General features: G+C 42.7%; 1 protein-coding gene across 11 annotated transcripts in view; it reads left to right on the top strand.

Moving 5' to 3' along the window:
• SLC20A2 (solute carrier family 20 member 2) overlaps positions 1-21624 on the top strand; it is a 101409-nt gene that overhangs the window by 63810 nt on the left and 15975 nt on the right. For 9 of the 11 annotated variants that reach the window (XM_072776659.1, XM_072776656.1, XM_072776654.1 and 6 more), the window contains 6 exons: positions 189-329; positions 1624-1709; positions 5409-5505; positions 13030-13146; positions 17339-17542; positions 18604-19195. In XM_072776659.1, coding sequence (XP_072632760.1) covers positions 189-329; positions 1624-1709; positions 5409-5505; positions 13030-13146; positions 17339-17542; positions 18604-19195 — 1237 coding nt within the window. The remainder of the gene's footprint in view (positions 1-188; positions 330-1623; positions 1710-5408; positions 5506-13029; positions 13147-17338; positions 17543-18603; positions 19196-21624) is intronic. The other 2 variants (XM_072776660.1, XM_072776662.1) reach the window with 1 other exon arrangement.

Genomic DNA, 21624 nt, shown 5'->3' with positions numbered 1-21624 from the left:
CTAAAGTTAAGTGAGTGACTTTTTGTCAGGACTTTAGCACTCTGTAAAGAAATAATCCATAAAAAAATCAACCCTAGGTAGATATTGTTATGGAAAACAGAAATTTGAATTTCTTCCCTTTGTGGCTGTTTGACATACTGTATTCTATATCTGACCTTTTTTTTCCCCCCTAATCTTTCAACCTGTAGGTTCAGCTGTTTGGCAGCTGATTGCATCCTTCCTGAGACTTCCAATTTCAGGAACTCATTGCATTGTTGGTTCTACTATAGGATTCTCACTTGTTGCGATTGGTACACAAGGTGTGCAGTGGATGGAACTCGTCAAGATTGGTAATTGCCATTTTCTTTTACCTGTCAGAAGCAAAGTTTACATTCTCTAGAGTAAGTCTTATTAAAAAATCACCATTATAATGTATTTTTCCCTTCAGATGTTAAGGTTTAAAAAACAAGATCTATGTTGGTAACACATTTTCCCCTCAGATTTCTGCCAAAGGAGATTGTGAACTTCTGTGTGTTAGTTTCTTAACACTACTCTTTTCAGATGTCATCTGGCTTTGAAAAGTAGTATCTACCTGTTGTTCCCAGACAGAAAAGAAATTTATTGATTGAAATCAGTCCGTAGTCAGAAAAACTAGGTAGACTGTGGTGAAGAAGATACCTTCTGTGTCCAGGAAGCAGAGTTGGTGGTCATGGGGAAACCTTGGAGCATGCCCAGGCTTACTTACCTCATTGCATTCAAGAGGTCTCCTGAGTCTGCCCCCTCATAGGAGACACTCTAGCCCTAAGTTGTAGGTTGCACCCAAGGACTAGTCTGACTGGTCTAAACATCTGTCTCCTGGCTCTGGCTTTTAGCAAGAGGGAAATCCATTCAGCCCCCTATGTACAGACCCACCCATTCTGAATAGCATTCTCTCACCCCATCTCCATCCTCTGGGCTCCTCATCCATATAAGAATCACAATGACCTCAGGAGCTCTAGGTGAAACATGTCCCTGCATCCCTGACCTACCAAGCCAGGGACACAGATGGCCAGGAAAATCACTTTAGATCCCAGGAGGCTTCTAAAATAATGTCTCTCAATTCTGGAGCAGCAATTTAAAAATATCAATGCCCAGAACCAAACCTCTTAAATCAGAATTCTGGGGTTAGAACCAGAGCATAACTGGTGTTTGAAAACTCCCCCAGATATTTCCAGTATGCAGCCAGAGATGGGAACTGGGCCATAGGAGGGTAGTACCAGGCTGACCTAGGAAAATGAAATGGAAAGTGGCTCACCTTTTAAATAACCTTTACTGTTGGAGCAAGGACCAGCTCTCCATATGGATGGGTAAGAACGACAGACAGAATGGGCGCTATGGCATTCACAAGAGTCTGTCTTCTGAGACCAGGCCCAGGGATCCCTTACTTGACTGTGTGCTGGGAGTGTGCTCACTGGAAGTCTGTGTTTGTGTGTGAAGGTCAGCCCTGCCAGGGAAGTAGGGTTTATTAGGTTCTGAGTTAAGGTGAATAATTCCAGGAATATTTATTAATGTATGTACTGTATGTGGGCTATCATTATATTGTATAACTATGACTTGAGTTATTTAGAATTTTAACATTCATTAGATTTTTTTTTAATTATTCAGTTGCTTCTTGGTTTATATCTCCACTGTTGTCTGGTTTCATGTCTGGCGTGCTGTTTGTACTGATCAGAATTTTCATCTTAAAGAAGGTAAGTGAGGCTCTTAGGTTTTTATTAAGTTTTAAAACTGATTTTAGTTATATCCAATAGAAATTAGTAGGGAGTCAGAGGAATGATAGTATTTTTACATTAAGGCATGGCACCCTGCAGTCGAATTAGACTTTATTTTAAAGTAGGCAGAAAGGGGTGCTTGTCCAGCTCAGTCCATAGAACGTGTGATGCTTTATGTTGAGGTTATGGGTTTGAGCCCCACGTTTGGTGTAGAGATTACTTAAAAGTAAATTCTTATTTAAAAAAAATAATGAAGCAGGTCCAATGAGTTGAGGTAGAGTACCCAGGGGCTCCCTCAGGAAGCAGCATTGTAAATAGTATTTCATGCCCTGTGATCTCCTTAGTCAGCTCTCCCAGGCATTGCACACAGACCTGAAAAAAGGAAGAGTAATTATTTCCTGAATGTTCAACAGAACACAATGTGATAGTGTAAGGATTTTGAAGTAGACTTTCATGAAACACAACTGGAAAACTTCTTTTCCCAAATATAAAGTGTTTTCTATATTTGAATGGAGAAAGCAAACTTGAAATACTGACTTTCTCTCCTGAGGAAAGGATAAAAAGAAGAAAACATACCTATTGGGGGTACATTTTATCAAAAATGAAATGAGATTGAAATTAGAAATTACTGAAATCCCTATTCTAGGGAAAAAACCTGATTGTATTTTTCTGACCCTTAAGGGTTTGTCTCAGTATCTCCTGCACCCTAAAGCATGCCCTGATGGCTGTGTCCTGGCACACACTGAGCTTCTGGGGGACAGGCCTTCCTCCAACTGGATCCTCTTGTGGAGTTACCGCTGTTTACCCTTGGCACTGCCTCGCAGTCTGTTGGAGGGCTCCTTCTCTTGGATTTGTACAAAGCTACATTCCTTCTCTTGGGATTTCTCCATACTAATATTTATTTACATCTTGGAAGGTGCCACCCTCTCTTGCCTGCTTGACTTCACTTTCCTGACTTTTTTGCCTGGAACCCATCCTTGCACAGCAAACTCTTGCTCTACTCAGCCTTCACAGGCCACTTCCTTGAAAGCCTTTCTTTTTCCACACGATTCTGGTTGCTTTACTTCTCTCATGCTTCTGCAATGGTCAGTGCTTTCTCACCAGGGCACTGTTGTGCTGTGTGGCATTTTATTTCTTGCATGGTGGCCTGGTTGCCATCAACTATAAGATATGTAAGAGCAGAACCATGACTGTCCTGTGTACTTTGGTATTCCAGTGATCAGCATTGTGCTTGGGAAGACACTGGTGGAGCATCTAAGAGGGAATAATGGATGCTTAGATAGGTGGCAGATGACGGATGGAGGGAGGGTGGGAGGGAAGAAGGCAGATGATGGATGGATGGATCAATGGATGGAGGGAGGGAGGGAAGGGAGAGAGGGAAAGAAGGAGGTAGTAGAGGGAGACAGGAGGGAGGAGAGAAGTCAGGTCTTGAGACAATTGGCATTTGAGTTTTAAGAAGTTATTTGGGGGACACCTGGGTGGCTTAGTTGGTTAAGCATCTGCCTTTGGCTGAGGCTGTGATCCTGGGGTTCTGGAATCAAGCCCCACGTCAGGCTCCCTGCTCAGTAGGGAGTCTGCTTCTCCGTCTGCCTCTGCCCCTCCCCTACCCCTATTCATGCTCTCTCACTCATTCTCTCTCAAATAAAATATATTTTTAAAAGATTTTATTTATTTATTCATGAGAGACACAGAGAGAGAGGCAGAGACATAGGCAGAGGGAGAAGCAGGCTCCCTATGGGGAGCCTGATGCGAGACTCGATCCTGGGACCTTGGGATCACACCCTGAGCCAAAGGCAGATATTCAACCACTGAGCCACCCAGGTGCCCAATAAAATATATATATATTTTTAAAAGAATAAGTTATTTGAGAAAACATAAGGTGATTCAATGAAAAAAACCCCATAAACTTAGCACTTGTACACCTTTAGAAGTTGCTGGGTGGGACTCTTTCTTTAGTAACTCTTGTCCTGAGAAAACATTTTGGAAACCAGGGGCCATAGACATTTGAGCACCTGTAAGTGTTTCGTTTGTCTTGGGGCCTAGGTTCTTGTCATGTGGTATGTGACAGGTTAGAAGACCACTGTGTCTCATCCGCAGCTCCTGCCCTGGATCCTGGCTTCTTTGTGTTCGTCTTTCTGCTCTTCTTTCTGCTCTTCTTTCTGCTCTTCTTCTTCCCCACTGGTCTGGCTATGACTTTCCTGCAGTTGAATCACTTACTCACCTGCTCTTCCTGGCCCTTATACCTCATTATGTTCTACACTGGCCCTTACATCTCATTACTTTCAACTAAAGCCTCTTAACAAGTGCCAAGTGCCAATGGCTACTTAAGACATTCTAGAATAGGTTCTTAATGGGTTGTATTGTTCTGCTAACACACTTGATTTCCATACGTGTTTGCATTTGACAGTAGGAATCTTTGACAGTCTCTGTTTATCCTTACTCCTTAGCCCAAGCAACCTTTAAATTTCATTCTTCCATGGGTAGGTGGCAGACTCATCTACATGTACCAGTGTCTTAACATGCTTATTAGAAATTAGTCCCTTTTTTTAATTATTCAAGTGACATCTTTGTGTTGGTGCTGTATTGAGGAATTCCCAGTCCATATTTTTCTTAAGAATCTTCTGTAGATCTGCTTAAAACTCTCAATTTCAAATATTCTCTCAGCTGTTAGTTAGTGTAAAACATATGTGGTACCATTCTTGTTGAAGTATTAGGTTTAGGGAATGTGCCAGAAGCCTAAAGTCGTAAATAAATGGTTTTCTTATTTAAAGATTTTATGTATTCATTTGACAGAGAGAGAGAGAGAAAGAGAGAGAGAGAGAGAGAGAGAAAGATAAAACAAGCAGGGGGAGGGGCAGAGGGAGAGGGAGAAGCAGGCTCCCTGCTGAACCGGGAGAGGGATGCTGGACGCTGGATGCTGGCTCTATCCCAGGACCCTGAGATCATGAGCTGAGCCACAGGCAGACACTTAACCGACTGAGTCACCTAGGCACCCCTAAATATTTTATTAGACAAAGGACCCACAGTTCTTTTAACTTTCAGTTGTTGAAGGTTAAATACTATGCCTTATGAAAAGATCTTAAAAATCAGCACATGGTAATATATTTGCTTTATACATTTTAATAGAGCTAAAATGTATTATGTAATAGAGCAAAGTAAAATCTCATAGTAATGCAGTGGTATTGAAGTAACTTGGCTCTCTTAAAGTGTTCTCTGTGGGCCAAGTTCCAAAATACTGGTTGCAAGTGGATTTTCAGGGCCAAGCCTGAACTTAGCAGGAGTAGCAAGCACCACCGGTTTTGAGGTAGATGCTGAGCTCTGGGCTCCAGTCCCCAGGGACTGGCCTAAACTCACATTTCTTCTCTATTTCTACACTTGATCTTAGCCAAAAGGCCGAGAAGCGATTTCTTCTCTATTTCTAAATTTGACAGCAGCTCATGTGATTCTAGCATTTCAACGTGTCTGCCGGCCATAATAGTGCTCTTTGAAATAGTGTTTGTGTAGGAAACACGGCCTACACTGATGTGCAACAGATCACATGGCAGTGGCACGGCCCGCCCTTTGGTCCACACTGCTGTTTGAAAGGCTGTCTCTGACAGTGTTTTATAGCATTTTGCCTGTGTTGGCTCCAGATGCTTTCTGAATTCTGACCTTCCTCTTTATCTCATTACCATACAGGAGGACCCTGTTCCCAATGGCCTCCGGGCACTCCCAGTGTTCTATGCTGCTACAATAGCAATAAACGTGTTTTCCATCATGTACACAGGAGCGCCAGGTAAGAAGCCATTGGAAGCTTCAATCCAGCAGGCAAGGTGTATCCTCACAGCATTGGTTAGTGGTACCAGCACTGCAGTAGGCGGACAGTCAGAAGCCTTATCTATGTCCATTATGGAGTAGTACAAAGAGTAGTAATGCAGGGGGAGCACAAAGGCAACAAATAAACTTTCAAGTGAAAAAAAGAAATTTGAAATTCTCGTTCTGCTTTTTGCCTCACTGTGTAGCCGTAGCAGCCTTCTTGTGCTGAGTCTCAGAACAGGATCTAACACCGGGTGCCCCCCTGAGCTGCAGAGGAGTCTGGGGAGGGACATGGGGGCCCCCAGACCAGCAGCCTCCACACATCTGTGCCATGCAGGGGAGGCTCTCACGTGGCTGGTGGCACTAATGCCAAACTCTTTGGCATTTTCAGACCAAAAGGTCTAGTGAGTAGAAGCTACCCTCCACCTTTTTAAGATACTGAAACCAGTGGTGATTTTATTTTCAGAATTCTTCTTCCCATTCTGGTGGCTTTTGTTCTTTCTTATAAGGTTTTAGAGGCTTGGGGTTTTAGGGTTAAAAGTTGTTTTCTTTTGTATTTTGGATGGCTAAAGAAAAACAAATATGGTATTCCTGTTGCAAACATTTCGGTATTAGTGAGCATTCTCATTAAATACTTCTATACATGTTTGGGTAGAGAGGATTCCTCCTGTTTCTCCTTGTAGTGGCCTACAGTGAGATCCTGAATATACCCATTATTGTGCAGATATCTGCAGTCAGCAGATACGTTACATTGTATTCGTTTGTATTTTTCTTCTTTTTAATGTTCTTTATGGATTAAGATTCAGTTACAGGCCTGACAAAAATCTCCCTTTTTGTTCAAAAGAGAAATGGCATATCACGTGACCATTGAGACATGCCCTCTTCCCAAATGAGGAAATGGCCTTATTAATTCCTCAAACTAGGTGTCAAGGCCATGTCTCTCAGATTTTATTAGACTTATCTAATTGTGTTTGTGTACAGAGTACTGCAAATAAAAAAACCTACTTCTGAATGAATGATAACATTATGTAACTTTCTGCTTTGGCATCTCTGCAGCTTTCAAAATGTTGATCTTCAGGGTTTAAATTCCCATGGTCAGGACTCCCAGGCTTTGGGTGGGAGCCCTGGGGTAGAGCATCTTGCTGCCTTCAGTTCCATGGAAAGCGCAAAGCCAACAGTCACCTGATGGTCACATGGACAAGGAGAGCCAGAGAGGGATGGCAACGGTAGGCTCAGCAGCCTGGTAGCCCTGAAGGTTGTGTCATTCGTGGACTGGGGAGTGTTTGTCACAGGCTGTCTCCTCAATACATACGACAGTTGGAGGCAGGGAGCGCACAGCTCCACCCCACAAAGTTAACCCACTACCCTGAATGTCCCAAAGCATCCACCGAGTGCTGGGCAGGCCCCAGAGCTCCAGGATGGCAGAGAGCTGCTGTGGGGCCGCTGTGTGTCTCCTGTCTCCCTGCTCCTCCAAAGTCTTGTTCGTAATTACATGCTGGCTCCCAAAGCATAAGGTAATCGAACAAAAAGCTCAGCCAGTGTCAGCAGCCGCCTCTTGACTTAGTAATTTCAGGGACTGGACAAGGAGGCTGGGGGTATCTTAGTCATACCAAGTCCTAGAAATAAGAATCAGTATAAATAAGGATGATTTATTTTTATTTCTCCATTTTGTTTTTTTCTACCCTCTATTCTTCTTGCTCTTAGTGGTCCTTCTGAATGTCAGAAGTCAGCTGTGGGATATTTATTAAAATTTGCCCTTTTCCTGCACTTGGCCTCATGTTTTCCATCTCTTCTTTATTGTTTCCACATCATTTGCTGCAGTTTTACTGCAGATTTGCCGAAAGAATCATCAGACTGGAGGAGCAAATATTCTAGAGAAAATTAAACTATACTTCATAGAGAGGTTGTAAGAAATAAATGATATAAATTAATGCTAAGTCATAGTGAGCTGAGTTACACATGAATTAATCCTTTTGGTTTCCTGAGCTCCTCTGAGAAAGTGGCCATGCTGAGTCTCCAAGGGCATTTTACCTAGGAAGGTGGAGAATCCTAGTCCAGCCCCACTGCAGGGTGCCAATAGTGACACATGACAGCACGGGTGAGACACACTTGGTATACAGTACCTGGCCCCTCATGTCACCATTAATGACAGTCCATGCTGCACATGGAGCCTACTTAAAAAAAGAAAATACACCAACCTTAATACATCCTTTCCCTTCTTTTCACTCTCTTTGCAAATGGGTTCTAATAGGGGCACCTGAGTGGCTCAGTTGGTTAAGCATCTGACTCTTGATTTCGACTCAGGTCATAATCTCAGTGCCATGAGATCAAGCTTCTCGGTGGCCTCTTTACTGGGCGTGGAGCCTGCTCAGAATTCTCTCCCTCCCCCAGCTCATACACATGAGCGTTCTCTCTCAATCTCTCAAAAAAAAAACAAACAAAAAAACAAACAAACAAACAAAAAAAACAAAAAAACCCCCCACAAAAACAAAAAAAACAACTTCTAATACATTTAAAAACGTGGTTCTATGTTTTTTGTATACATTTAGTATGTAGGTAGTGTAAAGAGGGTAGCTACCTCTTTAATTAGGGATATTTAAAAATCTGTACAAGAATCTTGAAGATATCCCTCATTTGAACGCACAGACATTTTTTTTTGTATATTTTTGTATTGTAGTTTGATTTGCCAACATACAGTATAACACCCAGTGTTCATCCCGTCCAGTGCCCCCCTCAATGCCCGGCATCCAGTGACCCCATCAGACAGCATTCCCAGTGCTGGAGTTAATGTTAAGGATTTGGTTGGGGAGCTGTGCTGTCAGGAATGTCACGTCTCACCTCTCTGAGCCTCTGTGCATCATGATAAAGTAAGGACAGGAGGAGGACTTCTGTGGAGGGGCCCCCACATTATGTGAGATAGTGCTGAACACAGTGCCTGGCCCGCAGTAACTCCCAGTGCATCTTAGGGGCTCTTTTATTACCATCCATCTATCATAAGTAGTCTCATCTTTTCCGCCTTACGTTGCCAGCATGTCCTGAGTCATCCTATCTTTTTATTTTTTCCACACATGTTGGTTTGGAAAGCTTCTTACTTGAAGTTTTCCGGAGGGGGCAGGGGCTTGCCTACAGGAGAAGGAAAGAGAAGGTTGTTTTGTTTCCCCACTAGGTCAGAAAAGGACTTTACTAATATTTTGGTTCCTGGGGCACACTTCTAGAATATCCAGTAGGTGCGTCCAGGTCTTCTGTTTATTTAAACAAAAGTTAACTTTTGCCCTTCAAACCAGGATTGCATTGCCTACTCCCTCCCGTGGGGGCTCTTGGCCTGAGGGCGCTGCTGTCATGTTTGGTGAGACTGAGCTGAGGAGGGTCCCTTCAGCCTTGACTCCGTTAACTTCCCCTCAAAGTACGTCTGCTTCCTGCTGGTCTGGAACTTACTCCTCCTGCATCCCTTTCCTCCTTTGAACATGTCCGTTCAGTAAATAGGTGCCTCAGAGGTAGAAGGAAGGAGTGAAATTCTCTAGCAGAAATGAGTGGCAGCATTAATCTTACCCTGTTTTCAGCTGTAAGAGCTTTTGATAAATAGCATTTTCTACACACGGTCTTCAGTGGGACTGGTTGGCTGTTGAGCTCCAGTGCTGTGTTTTGATTTCATCTGCTCCTCCTTTCTAAATTATTTTGAAGTTGTTTATGTCTTAGGCTGCATCTGATTTGTTTTACTTTGCATTGACTTGACTTTTCTCAAATAAAAGTCATTCTTCCACTTCAAAGACTGAGTACTTTTAAAAATTGTCTCTGTGTGTTTTACTTGTACTTAAAAAAATAATTTGCAAGAGGCAAAAAATAACTTTAGGAAATAAAGTGCTCACTTGGGTTGGATACAAGCCTGAGGTTTATTTGTAATGAAAAAGTCCTCAGTTGTGCGGGACTTGGTTTTGTTCAGTTTTGAAAGAATGAGTGCTGAAATTCATTGCCTGCTGCTTTGAGCTGCCAGGGCTCATAGCCTGAGCACGCCTCTGGTGGTTGGTCAGACTTCTGAGTCAAAGTGTGGTCCCAAGCCCAGCAGCACCAGCACCTGCAGATGAGCTAAAGGGGTATGTGTGTGTCTGTGAAAAGATGTCCACAATATGATGTATGGGGAAAATGAAATCACAGGACAGTATATACAGTATGATTCTATGTCTGTTCTTTTTTTTAAAAAAAGATTTTATTTTATTTATTTTCGTGAGCCACAGAGAGAGAGTCAGAGACATAGGCTGAGGGAGAAGCAGGCTCCCTGCAGGGAGCCCAATGTGGGACTTGATCCCAGAACCCCAGGATACGCCACTGAGCCACCCAGGTGCCCCTGTTAATTTTTTTTTAAAGGAAGAAAAAGATTCTCACAAACATTCTACACTGTATGTTTATATTTAGAAAATACTTGGAAAGAAGCTCGAAATAATTAACAGTTTCTCTAGAAAGGTTCACTAGGGAAGAGTATGAGGAAGTTTCATATTTGTGCATCATATATACTGATATTTTCACAGTAAGCAGGTATTATTTATAAAATTAAAGCAGCAGCAGAAGAAAGGCTATAGAGAAACGCTGAGGAGTGGGGGTATAAGGGAAGTAATATAGTTAATGTCCCATTGGTTTTATAGGAGCTGTATTTATTCTATAGATGCTTATAATGACTGTCAGGTGAAAAACGAGAGGCTGTTCTTTTGCTGCCCTGTTACATTACTAAATTGCTGGAATAATTTGTTCAGATCCAAATTCTGTCCTCATTCTATTCCACTTTGCTCTCATTATCAATGACTTTTCACCATTTTCCTGCATTCCTTTGTTTTTTTATTTTCCTTGATTTTTTACTCTCTCTTCTCTGCTTCCACCCTCAGTGATGTGTTTATCCTCTACTCTCCCTTCCAGTTTCTTGTGACTTAGGAGGGTGACTTCAGAGCTTTCTGGCCACTTCCCAGGCCAAACTGATGGCAGAGGAGGTTGTGATGATAGAGCTACAAGGGGCAGGTGGTATTGTGGCTTATTGTCTCTGCCAAAGATCAAGAGAGTCTTGTAACCAACCTCAGTTTTTCTCTTATGAATGTTGGTCCTGACACCTGCAGAATCCTATGGGACTTGAACAGAATGCATGGAGATGGACTTGGAAGGAATACATAAAGCAGCCCTTCTCTGCTTTTGTTGTAGGCTGTGCTCAGCATGGATGGGAAAAAATAGTGCCTGAGAGCAAATGTGTTCACTCATTAAAAATAGATAGATGGATAGATTATAGATAGATATATATAAAAACTATGAAGATATCTATATAAATCTATATATCTATATATCTATATATATCTACATATCTATATATATCTCCAAATTGTTTCTCTCTTGCCACAGTATCCAGAGCCTGCCTCTCTTAGATCAGATTAACACATGAAGCTAAAAGCAGCACAGTTAACAATTTTATCATCAGCTAAACCAGAAGGCATGAAGGAAACCTCTTCAGAAACTAAATACTTTTAAGCTATAAGAGTGATGGGTATTGATGTCACTTGATCAATTTGATGTTGCTAATTAACAGTCACTACTCAGTTTGGCAAGAAACAGCTTTGGTGTGATCTTTTATCACATGTATTAAGACACTGACATGAAGTGGTAAAGTAGAAGCCAGGAAGCCTGGCCATAGGCACAGCCTAGTAAGGTGAGCCTGAGTGGTTTTACGAGTGTCAGATTGAGGGGCAGAAACAGAGCTGGAGCCGAGCTGTCAGCTAATGGGGCCCAGCCCCACCTGAGTCCACAGCTTTCTGATGTCAGAGCAAGTAGTGGGAATCGTCTGGCCCTAAGTGTCTGCACTCCCACTGGTGACACCTTAGCTATAATTAAGCTAGGGGATTCTGGTTTTTTGTTTTTCCTATTTACATATGCTAATCCTGGCTCTCACTTATAGTACTACCTACCTATTCTACCTCTTAGAGTTACCAAAATGTTTAATAATACCTTAGTTGAGGGACGCCTGGGTGGCTTAGCGGTTGAGCATCTGCCTTCAGCCCAGGCGTGATCCTGGAGTCCGGGATGGAGTCCCACATCGGGCTCCCTGCATGGAGCCTGCTTCTCCCTCTGCCTGTGTCTCTGCCTCTCTCTCTGTGTCTCTCATGAATAAATAAATAAAATCTTTAAACAAAAAATAATAATACCTTAGTTGAATAACTTTGAGTGGGTTTGTATGTATAAAATCGTTAACAGGGTAACAAAGTCTGCATCATTAAAGATTTATTTAATCCAAGAGCAAAGGGCAGAGTTTTAAGTAGTTCATTCCTTTAAAACTTTTAAAACATGTTTAACAGTTTACAAAAGTCACATGCTTATTATGTGTTTTCCAAGTCAACAGTACAAAAATATATGTAGCGAGAAGTGAGAGCCCTTCCAATTTCCTGTCTCTCTACAGAGGTAGCCATTGTATCATTCCAGAGCTTTTTCATACATTTGTGTGTATGGTAGGAGTTTTATTTTTTATATGGCGTTTTATTTTTTAACATAAATTGGATTGTGGTACACATCCAGGCAGCCTTTCTTACTTACTAGATCGTGGGCCTCTTCCCTTATCTATAGATGTAGATCTGCCTCATTTTTATGACTCTGTCCTATAATTATTTCACATCTTCATCATGACGCACATACTCATCCTGCACATTCTCACTGTTACGAGTAATGCCATGGGAGTATTCTCGTACATGCCTGTTCCTTCCTGTGCAAGCATGCTTGTGTAAGCTGCGAACCTGTGAGTGCAGGTTAAGCGTTGCCTGTTGCCACCCATGACAACCCGTGATGTACAAAATGCAGAGTGATGAGTTCTGGAGACAGTACAGTGCCAGGAAAATGTGATGTTCCTAAGCCGCGTGCGCTTCTGTCCTATCGGCTAATGTAATTGCAACCTAGTGTGCATTATTGAATTTTAATGAAAAGGTCTCCTCTGTTGTGATGCCACAAGTTAACACTTCAAAGAAGAGCGGAGTTTGAAGGTTACATGTCCTTTTAGAAGACTTTTGTTTCCATGCAGACTTTAAAAAGGAGCATGTGTGTGGTCAGAGTGTCACGGCCACTTAAAGCAGGGCTGCTGACCCCTGAGACGGCCAGACGGGCAGCAGGCAGCAGTGTGCGGTGAGGGCTGAGGGGCTGGCGGCAGGCAGCAGGTGGCAGAGTCCTCTCTGTGCGTCCACTCCTGCATCTTGATGTTGAGACGATGGGTGAATGGGTTTATTCAAACGTAATACACTGTTGGTGCCACATTGGAGAAATGGGACTAGTTGGCTCACTATTCAGTTTAACCACATAGCGACAAGGTGTAGGAAGTCTTGAACACACAGCTTCCCACCCCCAAAAACTGTAGCACTTTTTTTGGTTGAGACTTTTATTAAATACAAAATCCAGGTGATTTTTTTGGATTTAGGAAATGTAAAGTATGTTGGCATGAGGCTTGACCTTTCAGAACATATCCACTGACACCACCGCTGTCCTTTCTCCCCAGTGCTTGGTCTGGTCCTTCCCATATGGGCAATAGCACTCATCTCGTTTGGTGTCGCGCTGCTGTTTGCCCTTTTTGTATGGCTCTTTGTGTGTCCATGGATGCGGAGGAAAATAGCAGGTAAGGGCTTTTTTATTCTCCTGATTTACAAAATCCCTCATTCCTGGGGGCTTCAGGTATAATCCACAGGTACCTTTACTAACACGGGAAACTGGAACATAGCACGGAGTTACTTGCCCCATCCTCCTCTCTCGGCTCCTGACTGCTTTCCAGCTCAGACTTTTCTTAGTAGCTTGTGACTTGGGTCAGCAATACAGTCCTGGTTGCCTCGGATAATTGGAACTTAACTATTCAGTCAGGTTCTACCAGCCCGATGAAAAACAGTAGTCTTCAGGGAAATGCAAATTCACACCAGAATGAGTGCCATTTCATACCCACACAAATGGCCGAAAGTATGGAGACTAGTATTTCAAAGCATTGATGAATAAGTGGAGTAACTAGAATTTTCATGCATTTATGGTGAAATGGAAAATGGTACAACCACTCCAGAAATGAGAAATTTCCTGTAAAGTTAAGCATATCTTTACCACATGACCCAGTAATTTCAAGAAAAATGAAAACACACATTCATAAAAAGAGTTGTATGCAGCCATTCTGTTATAACAACTAGAAACAATCCAAATGTTCCTAAATAGGCGAAAAGGTAACCAAATTGTGGTATATTCATACAGTAGAAGCCTGCTTAGCACTAAAGAGAATGAACTGCCCATAATATAAAGAATTTCACAGACATTATTTTGAGCAAAAGAAGCCAGATTACAAAAGAGTATGCACCAGGTCAGAAAGCTGCCAGAGTTGTTTTTCTGTCATTAACAACATAATTCCAGGGCTTGAGGCCACATGTTTTTAATAAGGGCTCTCAAAAGAAAAGAAGTATTTACTTTTGGCCTCAGCGTGTGCCTTACAGTGTGTTTAGTGTGGACATATCTGAATTTGAAAACCCACATTTCAAAGCAGAGCAAAACAAATGAGACCCCGTATAGTTATGATGCCAGTTCTTACCAGATTGCTTTCTAGACTTAACACAATATAAATTAAAAATTCCAGCAAGATATTTTGTAGATTTAGACAAGCTGCTTTTAAAATCTGTATGGAGGGACGCCTGGGTGGCTCAGTGGTTGAGCATCTGCCTTTGGTTCAGGGCGTGATCCTGGGGTCCTGGGATCAAGTCCCACATCAGGCTCCCCACAGGGAGCCTGCTTCTCCCTCTGCCTGTGTGTGTCTCTGCCTCTTTCTTTGAGTTTCTCATGAATAAATAAATAAAATCTTTAAAAATAATAATAAATTTTAATTTAAAAAATAAAACCTATATGGAAAAGTAAAGGAACTAGGATAGCCAGAAACAATTCTGAAGAAGAGCAAGTGGGATGATTCATACTACTCAACTCAGGCTTAATATAAAGCCACCAGACTGTGTGGTATCAATGAAGAGATAGAAGCCCACGTTACTAGAACAGACGAGTCCAGAAACAGGCCCGCACAAATACGGCACACTGATTCTCACCAAAGTCAGAGGCACTGCAGTGGAGAAAGTTGTCTTTCAACAAATGGCATTAGAACATTTGGACATCTGGATACGAGAAAAAGAACCTTAACTTAAGCCTCACACCTGTAAAAAAACAGTTAACTCAAAGCACATCATAGATTTAAATGAAAATAGATTTAAAAAATAGTAGTAAGAGTTTTAGGGAAAAAAAATAAAATGTATAATATTTGTCCATATTTTTTGAGCCACTCAAATTGGTGTATTTTGATATCTCGTGATTTTATTTATTTTTTTAAATATTTTATTCATAGAGATGCAGAGAGAGAGAGAGAGAGGCAGAGACACAGGTAGAGGGAGAAGCAGGCTCCATGCAGGGAGCCCAATGTGGGACTCGGTCCAGGGTCTCCAGGATCACGCCCTGGGCTGCAGGCAGTGCTAAACCACTGCGCCACTGGGGCTGCCCATATCTCATAATTTTAATGTACACTTCTGTGATGACCAGAGACATGGAGTACCTTTCCATGGACTTATTTGCCATTTGTATAGCTTACTGATGGAGTAGGTGTTCAGGTTTTTTGCTCATTTTATAACCACTCTTTTCAGAGATTTCTCTTTATGTTCTGAATACAAGTCCTTTGTCAGGGGATTTGCAAATACTTCCTCCCAATCTTAGCTTGTCTTTTCATTCCCTTTATAGTTTTTCTCACAGAGCAAAATGCTGTTAAGTTTTTAATCTTGATGAAGCACAGTCTATCAACTTCTTTTTTTGTAAATTGTATTTTGGGTATCACATCTAAAAACTCTTTGTTTCACTCACAAAAGTTTTTTCCCTTTTTAAAATTTTTATAAAAATTATAAATGTTATAGTTTCACTTATATGACATTCTGAACAAGACCACACTACAGGTACAGAGACCAGGTCTGTGGCTCCCAAGGAGCTGGGCAGGGGATCTCACTACACGGGCAGCTTTGGGAGGTGATAGAACCTCTTTGTATCCTGATCCAAGTAGGGGTTGCACAGGTATAAACATGTCTGAGGATCAGGACGGACAAGCATATGCACATAGTCAACTTACTATGTGTAAATTTAAAAGTTAATAGTAGGGCAGCCCAGGTGGCTCAGTGGTTTAGTGCCGCCTTCAGCCCAGGGTATGATCCTGGAGACCCCAGATCAAGTCCCGCGTCAGGCTCCCTGCACGGAGCCTGCTTCTCCCTCTGCCTGTGTCTCTGCCTCTCTCTCGCTCTCTCTCTCTCTCTCTCTCTGTGTATTCTCATGAATAAATAAAAAAAATCTTTTTTAAAAAAAGTTAATAGTAAAGAGATCCACATTAATGCATACTACTTCAGACTGGATAGTAAAGCCACATCAATAATGGATTGAAAACTAGCTGCTGGCTTCCCTCAAGTTAACCCCGCCCCCTGCTCTCTGCTGAGAATAAATATCACCTCCTCCATTCAGACAGAGTAACAGCCTAAGGCGAGCCCCTTAAAACATACGCTTGTCTGATTTAACCACATACTTAAATGCTTTGACTTTTAAAGGCTTTTCCTAATAACAGAACATTCCCATCAAAGACAAGATAAAAATCTTTGCATTCCAGCTTCAGGCTATACTGTGACAGGAAAACTAATATTGTTCCCCATTCTGGCTTCCCAAGAGTTTTTTAGTTTTTAGTTTTTAGTTTTTTTCAATCAATGCCATATTTTGATATTTCAGTATATATTTGTTTGGTTATTTCAAGTACACATTAGTGATTAAGGACACAGACCATAAGCTAACCTGCCTGCATTTTACCCCCTTGGTGACTCTGGGCAAATGACTTCATCTGTCTGTACCTCAGTGTGCCCATTAATAAAAAGCAGAAAATAATGAAACCTGTCTCTTGTAAGTGTTAACATTTTTTGCTTATTTATTATTGTATCTTTATAAATATTATCTTCTCTCATTTTGATTATAAGCACCTTGTGGTCAGAGATCTGTGTGTACCTTTTTTTTTCCTGTAGTGCATAACAGAAATGTAGTGTTAGAAGGTCTGTATTTCTGAGAGAGAGAGAGAGAGAGAGAGAGAGAGGTGTGATAGAGATTCTGTGAATGTATCCAGCAGAAGAACTGAGAAGATAGTGCACTTTAGTTCTATACATGAGAGCTTAGAAATTTGCCCAGGAGAATTTACAAGCAGCGAGATCATTAAATTAGCCGTACCATATCTCAGATCTGATTTAAAAGAATACTGTAGATCTTTAAAGCAGCTTTAAAAAAAAAGTCTCTTCTCTTTGAAAGTAAAGGATTTTCAAAAGTGAGTAGAATCTCTCTGTTCCTTTTTGGAAAATGATTTACTTGTTTTCTAATATTTGGTGACCTGAAGAAGTCAGAGATCAATAATTTATTGAATGGAAGAAAACCAAAGATTATAACTAATATCTCTGAAGATAAAAAAGGATAAATATTTCAGTGATTTTGAGGTTAGTTTAAGAAAATAGAAGACCAGTCCAGATGGTTGTAGGATTACAGAATGTTAGCCCTGGAAGGGACCATGGGGACTGGATCTAGCTCTCTCTGTTGGTTTTGGAGGAGATAGCTGAGGCCTGAGCCCCACTCTTGTCCTCAGTAGCTGAATTTTCTGGCTTGCATTTCCCAGATAATTGAACTCTACAGTTTATTTTTTCTATCTAGCTATAACTATTTTTTTCATTTCCAAAGTAAGTACTAAAGATAAATATTCATTTTTATTTTAAAACTTGCAGTTATGACTATATTTTCTTTAGGCAAATTACAAAAAGAAGCTGCTTTATCACGAGTGTCTGATGAAAGCCTCAATAAAATTCAGGAAGTGGAGTCCCCAGTATTTAAAGAGCTACCAGGTGCCAAGGCCAATGATGACAGCACCGTCCCTCTCACAGGGCTGGCTGAGGAGCCGGCTGGGACCTCGGAAGGCACAACAGTGGGAAACCACCCCCGGGCCTCCTACGGTAAGATGTTTGCAGAGGACCTGGGTTTGCATGGTGGCAGAGAGCAGGTCCTAGGGGCTGCTGGAGGGGAGGAGCTGGCAGGGGGTGGGGTCCTGCCTCCAGATAGCTAGGTTTTAATGCACAAAAGCGTTCCCCAGTTTTGTTTTGGGAGAACCCAGGGCCTAAAGAAGTGTCAGGAGACCATGCAGTCAACAGAACAGGCTCACTCTGGTCCTGTGCTTTTCTTCCAAGACCTCTGTGTAGTCTCATCAGTGGCACCAGGGGCCTGTGCACCACCCTGCACACTGCCCCACGCACCTCCTGGGTTGCAGGCACCCAGCTGCTGGAGGTTGGCCCTTCCAGTTTGCTAATAAGCTTGCCTCCCTCCTGGAAGACACAAGGAGAAACTGAAATTGAACCAAGGAGGTCGTCCTGCTGTACAATCACAGACACCTCAGGAAACATCTACTATTGTCCTGCAGGTTGAGGGGGAGAAGGGGGTCTTTCATCTTCTAACATTTGTGGATACCGATTGGCGAGTGCCAGCCTCTGCCAGGCCTGTCTGGGCCTGCCCACTTCCCTGCAAGATGGGGACCTGGCACCTACTTCCGCTTCCCGTAGGTGTGGTCTCACACTTGGCCCAAAGAAAGCAGATGAATTTTGCCCCACTGAACTTAATTAGCCTTTAAGGAGCACCTAGAGTATCTGTCTCACAGTGAACTGGATTTTGCCCCTCATTTATGAAGTTTGCCCAAAATAAGTTCCTTCTAAGGATTCTCCCTTTGTTGGGCACTAGAACCAGGAAAAAAGGGCTGTGGTCATTTTTGGAAGATACTTTTTGGAGAAAAATCACATCATTTTCAAAAGCCATATTATTCCTACGTTACCAAGTTTCCTTTATTTCAACCATATTACATGTCCTTTATAGTTAATTTGGAAAAGAAAGCATGTGAAAAAATTGAGAGTGCCCCATAACCCACATCTCCAGAGATAACCAACACCACAAGGAGGGAGGAGTGATTCCTCCCGGAAGCGGGGTATATTTGGAAGGCGAGACAGGCAGCCTCTCATTAACCTTCCAGGCCGGGCGCTGTCCATGACCCACGGCTCCGCACGCTCGCCCATCTCCAACGGCACCTTCGGCTTCGACGGGCACGCCAGGGGCGACGCGCACGTGTACCACACGGTCCACAAGGACTCGGGGCTCTACAAGGACTTGCTGCACAGGATGCACGCGGACAGGGGCCCCGAGGAGAGGCCCACCCAGGAGAGCAGCGCCCGGCTGCTGCGCCGCAACAACAGCTACACCTGCTACACCGCCGCCATCTGTGGGCTGCCCGTGCACGCCACCTTCAAGGCCACCGAGTCGTCCTCGGCTGCAGAGGACAGCGAGAAGCTGGTGGGTGACGCCGTGTCCTACTCGAAGAAGAGGCTTCGCTACGACAGCTACTCGAGCTACTGCAATGCCGTAGCGGAGGCCGAGATCGAGGCGGATGAGGGAGGCGTGGAAATGAAGCTGGCGTCCGAGCTGGCGGATCCCGACCAGCCCCGAGAGGACCCTGCGGAGGACGAGAAGGAGGAGAAGGACACAGCCGAGGTCCACCTCCTGTTCCACTTCCTGCAGGTCCTCACCGCCTGCTTCGGGTCCTTCGCGCACGGTGGCAATGATGTAAGGTAGGTCCGCCTGTGGCTCCGCAGCGTGTGCCAGGTGCCGAGCCCGCCCCGGAAGTGCGCAGGTAGGGAGTAGGTGGGGTGCCGGGCCGGGTCAGCGTGGGCATCTGTGGGAGCATGGGCCGAGGACAACTGTGCACAGGCCGGAGGCAGGAGGGAGACAGCATGGACAGTAAAGGCAGCGGGTCATAGGGGACTGAAATATGTAGTCTCTGTTCTCTTCGTACAGGCCGAGAAGCCCTAGTCAGGTCATTTGTTTTCTGAAAACCTCTGTATCCCAATCTGTAAAACGGGAGTAAAACTACTACTGGCCTCAGGTAGTTTCTATGGGGATTAAGTGAGATGCTTTATTTAATGTGCTTACCACAGTGCTCCTCCCATGGTCAGGATCCACGTATTTTCTTCATTACTATTACTCTTACTATGATTATCATCAGGCCTCATGTTTCTGTCCAAATCAGGAAAATGTGCTGTTGTTGTATTTCTTATTGCCTAGATACAAGAGTCTCCATTTAATAGCTGTGGGTTTCCATGCACTGCCTAGCCACGTGCAGTTCAATTTCTATTCTTCTTAAAAGAAGTTGTCCTACCAGACAAGAGGCACCGACATCTTAGGTGCCACTCACTGTTACATAGGTGTTGCCATATTACTGTATTTGACGCATTGTATTCTGTCCTTTGTTTTTCGACTGCCCCCACACACACCTAGCACCACCGCATTTCCTCCTCCTGATCTAAAATTCTTCATTGGGGGGCGCCTGGGGGGCTCCATCAGTGAAGCATCTGCCTTTGACTTGGATCTTGATCCCCAGGGTCCTGGGATCGAGTCCCTCATCAGGCTCCTTGCTCAGTGGGGAGCCTGCTTCTCCCTCTCCCACTGCCTGCTGCTCCCCCTGCTTGTGCTTGCTCTCTCTTTCTCTCTCCCCTCCCTCTTCCTCTCCCTCTCCCTAGAGCAATGTAGACACCAACCCATAGGTCCAGGAAGCTCAGAGTAGCAAGTAGGATAAATGCCCCCAAGAAACTATACCTAAGCATATCATTTTCAAACTAGAGTATCAGATTGGAACACTTGGGTGGCTCAGTGGTTGAGCATCTGCCTTTGGCTCTGGGCGTGATCCTGGAGTCCTGGGATCAAGTCCCACATTGGGCTCCCTGCAGGGAGCCTGCTTCTCCTTCTGCCTATGTCTCTGCCTCTCTGTGTGTATCTCTTGTGAATGGATAAATAAAATCTTTAAAGAAAAAAAAAGAAGGAAGGAAAATGAAAGATAAATTCCTGTAAGAAGCCAGAGGAAAAAAAACTTACAGAGGAACAAAGATAAGAATTACATCCATCTTCTCCTCAAAACCATGCAGTTGAGAATAGGGGGAAATATTCAAAGTGTTGAGGGAAAAAAAATCCACCAACCTAGAATTACATACCCTGTGAAATTGTTCTTCAGAAGTGAAGGAAAAAAAGACCTTCTAAAGTGAGCAAAAACTAAGGGAGTTTGTTGCCAGAGAAATATCTTGCCTTGCAAGAAATGCTCGGAGAAATTCTTCAGAGAAAAGAAAAATAATATAGCTCAGAAACTCAGATTTACATAAAGATAGGAAGAACATCACGGAAGGATTAAGTTAAAGGCAAAAATAAGTGTTTTTCTTATTCCTAATTGGTCTAAAAGATAACATTTCAAAATGATTCTAACAGTGTATCAATTATTCAGTTATGTATGCTAATATGTATTATGTATACAGTTACCTAAATATAGTTTAATATATAAACATACCTCAACAAATTAAAAAGAAGAGAAATAATACAATGTCTGCTCTCAGACCACAATTGAATAAACTATACACACACACACACATCCATACATACATACACACAACTGTATATGTATATATGTACCTACATAGATAACTATATATGTATGTATGTATATATAATTGATCTTCGAACAACATGAGTTTGAACTGTTCAAGAGGAGAGAAAATGAAATCATACAAAATGCTCAATTAAAGGGCAAAAAAAATTGGAAGACAAAAATAGGAAACAATAAATAGAACAACAAATAGAAAAGAGTAACAGATTTGGTAGATATTGATCCTCCTACATCAGTAATCATTTTGAATGTCAGTCGTCTAAATGCATCTATTAAAAGACAGAAATTGTTGGACTGTGTCAAAAAACAAGACCCAAATATATGTTGCCATAAGAAATCCACTTTAAATATAAAGACACATTCTGGGGATCCCAGGTGGCTCAGCAGTTTAGCGCCTGCCTTCAGCCCAGGGCATGATCCTAGAGTCCCGGGATTGAGTCCCACATCAGGCTCCTTGCATGGAGCCTGCTCCTCCCTCTACCTGTGTCTCTGCTTCTCTCTCTGTGTGTGTCTCTCATGAGTAAATGAATAAAATCTTAAATATATATATATATATATATATATATATAT

The sequence above is a fragment of the Canis lupus genome, chromosome 15, assembly GCF_048164855.1.
Source record: "Canis lupus baileyi chromosome 15, mCanLup2.hap1, whole genome shotgun sequence".
In the NCBI taxonomy this organism is placed as follows: Eukaryota; Metazoa; Chordata; class Mammalia; order Carnivora; family Canidae; genus Canis; species Canis lupus.
This window is presented reverse-complemented; position numbering and strand designations above follow the sequence as displayed.